Source organism: Lotus japonicus, chromosome 4 (assembly GCF_012489685.1).
Source record: "Lotus japonicus ecotype B-129 chromosome 4, LjGifu_v1.2".
Lineage (NCBI taxonomy): Eukaryota > Viridiplantae > Streptophyta > Magnoliopsida > Fabales > Fabaceae > Lotus > Lotus japonicus.
Window position 1 is genome coordinate 68,958,422 of NC_080044.1, and position 6,897 is coordinate 68,965,318.

Sequence of the window (6,897 nt, forward strand, 5' to 3'; positions counted from 1 at the left end):
GTAAATTGTTGATTCAAGTGTGAGAAATAAGAATAAATAAATAAATAAGTCTCATATTGGATAAAAACTTGAGTGCTCAATAGTTTATAAGTTAAAGGACTTATACATACATTACCTTAAGGTATTAGGGGATAGATATGATATTTGTCGGTTTTATGTGAAAGATTTGATGTTTTTTACTAATATGGTTTAGTGCTCGTCTAATGTGGTGTTGTAAAAAATATATCAATGTTCATGCCTCCTCACTCAATGTCTAAGTGCATTAAGGTATTGAGAAGCCTGTGCCCATGACCTAAAACATACGGCAGCAATGTATCAATTTCATGACTCATTGGTATGGCAATTAAAGGTTAGGACAGTATGCATATTTTCATGACTCATTGGTATTTTACTATTTTTAAGAGAACAAAATGTATCAATTTCAACTTTATAAGAAAAATCCACTTAGCAACGGTGAGTCTCAATGTAGTTAAAATATTATTTTAGAAACAAAGCCTCTTGCAAGCAAATGTGTAACTACTGTAGCAATGTCTTCATCCAGCAGAGAAAAATCACCCATTGGCCATTACAAGGATGCCAATTACCAGAGTTGGGGGCAGTCGTTTTGTCACTATTTTCTGTGTCTGCACCGCAACCTTCAACCTCAGACTCCCTCTCATTTAACCCTTTCTAAGCTTCATGCATGTGTAATGGAAGAACGAGAAAGAGATATAGGTAATTAACAGACAACCAGACTGCCGATAACAGTGATAAACGACTGGCTATGAAATGTGTTTCATTCTCATAGGTAAGTATGGAACCCATGATCTCATGGTCAAGGAACAAGATGAGCAACTAGCACCTGCTCCATTCCTTCTTAATTATAGGCGCTCTGGACAGAAAAACAGAAGTTGTTTGGGGATGAGAATTCAAGCTCCCATGAAAGCATAAGATTTACTATTAGTATTTAGCCCAAACTTTAAAAGGAAAGTGACAAGTTTTACCTTCAAGTGGATAACCATGACTTCCGTTCCTCCTCGCTTGTTGGTTCCCCAATGGTGACACTTTTTATGTGAGCAATCACTGACCAGAACTGACCGGACCGTGGTTGATAAATTCGGCACAATTCAGGACAACCATCTATGCTCAAATCCTCAAGGGCAGCGAGATCGTTCATGTCAAATGAAAGAATGGCCAGGGTAGGACAGTTTGCAACATGGAACCTCTTAAGATGAGGCAAGACACGAAAAGGAGGAGGTATCTGCAGCTCAAGATTTCTAATTATCAAGGTTTGTAAAGTGTCTGCAGCTCCATGAATCCATGCAGGCAATTCCTCAAGCTCCGGCAAATCTTCAAGGTGCAGAAAATTCATCCTCAGGATTGGTCTGTCATTGCTGAGTAAGGACACATTTAACATCTTACAATCTACAACTGACAGAGCAACTAACTGAGGGAGTATATATAGAGGTAAGGATTGCAGGCTCCAACATGAATGAACAAACAATGCTTCAAGGGAAACAAGTTGCACCCTTGTGAACAATATCTTCAAGTTGCAACAATATTCAAAACACAAAATTTGTAGATTGCTCAAATTTGCAAATTCACTTTCTGACAGAAAAGATTGCTTTGTGGTTATATACAGTTGCCGAAGACTAATCAACTTCCCAAATCCTTGAGGCAATGTTTCAAGATTCTTGCATCCTCTGAGTGACAAAACTTGCAGATTTTGTAGTTTGCATACAGTATGAGGCAGGTTTTTTATTTTACAATTATTGGAAAGATCAAGAAGTCGGAGATGCTCCAGTTTACCAATTGAATCAGGTAGAGCTCGAAATGTAGAATCACTTAAATTTAAAAGCCGCAAGTATCTGTATCGTGAAATCCATGTATCCAAAAGAGATTCACTGCTAAGACCAACTCCTTCAACGGGGAATAGTATAGTTCTAACACTTCTAGAGTTGGGAAACACGACATGGCCAAGTGAATTATTTTCAACTACTGATATATGCCTCACTTGCTCAGGTATAGCCTGAGTATGTGAGTCTACCACTAGAAACTCCTCTTTCGCAACATAGAGGGCAAGATCATGCACTAAATCATGGACTTTGAACAAGTAAAAGTGGCCAAAGTCTTCCATATCTTCAAGAAATGATCTTGAATGCAACTCATTTATATATTCCTTTGCAGTCTTCTCTAGCTTTTGACTTCCATCACAGGATTGAACTAATCCAAGTGCCACCCAAAGACTGACAATTTCTTCACTTGTGAAGGTAAAATCTTTAGGATAAAGGGAAAAAGAAGCAAAACAGTGCCTCAAATAGGATGGCATTTCATCATAGCTTAATTTCAAAGCAGGTAAAATATCATCTTTCTTTTGCTCTAAATTCCATATTTGATGGTCTCTTACAAATTTCCACTTATCTGAATCATAATTTGAGAATAGGAAATTTCCTAATGTTCTCACAGCCAATGGAACCCCTCTACATTTTTTCACAATTTCTTTTCCAATCTCCATTAGTTCTGGATATTTTTCTTCTTCACCTTCCTTAAATGCCCATTTTACGAACAGAGAGAAACAATCCTCTAGAGAAAGACCCTCTAAAACATGCACGGGAACAGTTCCCATCATTGAAGCAATTGAGTTACTACGTGTCGTCACTATGATTTTGCTTTCTACTGCACCAACTTTGATCAAATCTGTTAACTCAATCCATTTGGCACGATCATCATTCCATATATCATCTAACACTAGCAAAAATTTTTGACCAGAAAGCTTATGTCTAAGACGACTTAGTAGCTGCTCAATATCTAAACTGTTAATGCTTTCTTGGTTGGTAAGAGCAATAGTTGGAGCTGAGCTAGAAGCAGAGGCAGAGTTGATGATTTTGATAATTATCTGCCTGATGTCAAAGTTATCAGACACACACACCCACATTTTCAGTTGGAAAAGTTCATCAATCCTCAGATCATTGAACACCAATTTTGCAAGTGTGGTCTTCCCCAAACCTCCAATTCCTACTATGGGAATAACACAAACACCTTTATCCCTATCATGACCACCATCATGGTGGGTTTGCATCAAAAGTTGGATAATTTCCTCTCTATCCTTCTCTCTTCCTATGACATTTGAAGCATTAACATGAGAATAAGTCATTTCTCTCCTTTGCACACCAAGTTTGTGATCAACATGAATTCTCTCAAGACCAAATTTGGCCCCATCAGCTGCTACTTTATCCAACCTATCTCTAATATCTTTGATTTGATGAGCCATCCTAAGACGGAAAATAACAGGATTAGAGGAAGAAAGTAAGAAGCCTACCTTCATCTTGGTGCTGCCAGAAGCTTTGACAACTTGCTGGCGCTTGCTTTGGAACTCAAATCCCTCCAATACATCTTCAGCATCTGAACATATGCTTTGAATCTGCCTCAGCCATGCAAGCAACCCATGGTTTTGGTCCTTCTTCTGCTCAGCATCCAATAGCACACCTTTGACAATGGACAAAGTGCTTTTGATCCCTTGCAGATTGTCATACACACCATAGGCTCGGGAAGCTTCTTCATAAGCATAAGAACCAAGCTTCCTTAGTAGTGAACCAGCAACTTCTAAAAGAAATGATTCAGCCATGTCAATCAGGAGTGAGAACAAGCTGTTGTGGTGATTGTGGATCTAAGTCTACCTCTAGTATACTTGTTCACACAACAAAGTCAAGTTATACCAACTTACCAACCAATCTTATATTAAATCTAAAATTATTATGTGGTCCAGTTGGCATCCAAGTGAGACACACTCAATCACTCATACCCTGCCACCATACCTTAGGAAGAGCCAAGGTTTCTGCAGAAACCCACTGCCCATCTTCCTGTAGTTTCTCTAAAGATACCTCCACAAGTTGCACTCTTACCCCTGAGATCTAAGTGATCCATCAACACTGAACTTGACCCAATTAACTAGAGGAAAATACCATCCAATTAAGATGTGTTTAGTTAAACAACTTATTTAAGCTGTACATAACATTTTGAAATTCTCATACAATACTAGTTATCAAATGCTTATCAAATTCTCATACAATACTAGATATAAATGAACTAAGTGGTTTGTCTTAACAAAATTATATGGTAAAATTAGATAGAGATTAAGGAATATGCACGGATAGTGTAAGAAAGTTTTGTTGTGACATTCAATCACACTATACTACATGGGATTGAAGTAGTTATTTTTTCTAATTTTATTTAAAATATAAATAAATTTCTAATGTAGCGGAAATCATACACTAATGACACATCAACCATTTCTCAATTAAATAACCTAACAATTTTGTAACAAAAAAAACCCAACAATTTAAAATTGTGGATTTGGCCTAAAACATTTTAGGTCCGAGCTATTAACAGGCCTGAGATGGGCTTGCCTTAGCCCGATAATCATTTTCAATTTCTTGTGTCATTTTGATTGGCAATTTTTAATAAAGGATACACTATTCGACCAAAAAAGGGATACACTATAAGGCAATAAAGTATTAACACTATTAATAAACTAATAAACATGATTATATATATTTCATAAAAATTTATGATATGGTGATATTTAAGCTATTTAGTATATTCAAATTAAGTATATTAAGTTCATCTTCTAAGCTTGGATATATTATGGAATGATTTTTACAATGATGTCTTGTTTAAAGGTCAGGAGCAGAAAAAAGAATAGCAATCGCATCTTACCATTTACTCATTTTTCTAATCTTCCAATCATTATCTTCATTCAGCTTAAACATGTACAGGAGGTTCCAGTGTCTGCCATGCATGTGAACCTATAGTATGGAAATTAATTTAACTTTTTAGTTTTTAATGCCTGTGATGTAAATAAAGGAGTTGAAACATGGTGAGTTTTTTTTCCTACACAAATAATCGTTTATTGAATTATTTATAATAGACATGTAAAATTCTAAAAGAAAATACAGTAGATATACTTATTCAATAACACAAGGTCTATCACAGTTAATATAGTGAAGTTTCTTAAGTATATGTGGTAAAGGTTCAAACATCGGTATCCATATATATCGAAAACGATATTATAAAAGAGGTAAAACTTATTTTATAATTCTGTACCTCGAAATACCTCGAAAGGGATTAATCTCCGACTAATGCTCAGAAAATACTCTAGGTGTACTCATGGAATTACTAGGAAGCTTGAAGAGGTAAAACTCATTTTATACTTGTTAACTTCTTTTGTGGTTAAAAAAAAAAACTTCTTTTGAGAAATCAAAATCATATAAAAAATTACTAAATATTGCCAACACGTGATCTGTGCGATAATCATAGTAGTAAGTAAACTTAAAAACTTTAATTGAGATGTGTGTAACAAGTTGTGGATTAAACAACAAGAAAGAACCAAAGCAGGACAGCAAGGCCCTGCAGTCACTCAGTGCTAGAGGCTGAAAGAAAAAGACAGTACTCATCAAAGCAACAAAACAAAACAAAGTCGTAGTTAGTTATGGACATGGTGGTGGCCCATTGATACTCTTATCATAATCTAATCTCATGTGACACCGTAATGAAGTGAAATATATGTACAAATGCAACTTGAACATTATTAACACCTTTAATTTGGAACAAACAAATGATCATATAACCTAAACTAAGATGCTAGCTAGCTGCATATTTTATGGCAAATAATAAAGCAATATAATGCAACTGCTTAAAACTATTGACCACTTGTACGGTCTATTATTCTAATTGTATCTTACTCTCTCGATCACATTAGCATAACATTCACACGAGAGAAAATAGTATAAATCCTATCATGTAAATCATTAAAAAAATCAAATCCTCATATCGGCTCATCATATTTGAATTTAATTGCTATATGATTTTAGAATTTTGATAGCAGATCATACCGACAGAGCATAGTATATAACATGTTCTTTTCACATTACACGTAGTATAAGTACCGCAATTTTTTCAACCTCATTATCTACACGAGTCATAGCTTTGATAAAAAGAATCAAATAAATACAAGCTCTTTCAGTACATTTTCAATTTTTATATCAACCAGCCGCCACTAAACTTTGAAAGTCCACATGCACAAGCACAACTATTCAACGAATGCATGCTAGAATTTGCAATGAATTAGCTCATTAAATTTTGGCTTGACCCAAAAGATGCGAATAATTGATTATGCAAAGATAAGTGTCACATAATTTTAATTAATTCTTAATTTAAGCAAAAACGTTTTATGAAAATTGCACAACTCTTCTTTTCAAGTTGTCATAGCTATCTTCATTTTATTATTTAATAAGATCCTAATCTTTTTTATTTTATTATAAATATTGCACTAACCTTCACTGCGCGATTTATCATTATAATAACACTCAATATGCAAAACAGAGGAAAACCAATGCAATATAACAAACTTTAGTGGAGATTAGCACAATTTTCCAAACTTCTAACAAACATTTAAAAAACATAAATAAACATCACATTTTTTCGGCACTCCAATATTAATACTTTATGATTTTTTTCCTTCTTCTTAGTCTACAATATGGAAAAATCCATGGCTCCATCGCAGTGAAAATTCCTTCAAAAAAAGTATAGCTGGGCTTCCTTGTTCCTATGGGGGTGTTTGGAAAATTCAAATATTAAATATAATCACTTATGATCGTAAGTTATATATTTTGAGTAACTTTTACAATTCTAAAACGACTGTGTGTGTTTGGTTTCAAATTTGGAGAGGCCAAACGTGGATCCAGAAATCCAAAAGCAACTATTTTTTGCTTCTGCAAACGTGGATCGGGGCCAAACGTGGATCAGCAGAAGTTTTCCAAACACACACTGTGGCATAGGAAAGGGTAAATAAAACTCACACCCCACCTAATCTATTGATTCCATTCTCTTGAGGGCAAAAGCTAGGACAACAAACGTGGA

General features: G+C 35.0%; 1 protein-coding gene across 1 annotated transcript; it reads right to left on the bottom strand.

The window, feature by feature from the left end:
- Positions 1-394: 394 nt before the first annotated feature.
- Positions 395-3,953, bottom strand: LOC130711974 (putative disease resistance protein RGA1). The gene is made up of 2 exons (XM_057561781.1): positions 984-3,953; positions 395-871 (listed from the first exon to the last, which is right to left on the bottom strand). The coding sequence occupies exon 1, from the start codon at positions 3,602-3,604 to the stop codon at positions 986-988; it is 2,619 nt and encodes an 872-aa protein (XP_057417764.1). The 5' UTR covers positions 3,605-3,953; the 3' UTR covers positions 395-871; positions 984-985.
- Between the last annotated feature and the right edge of the window lie 2,944 nt (positions 3,954-6,897).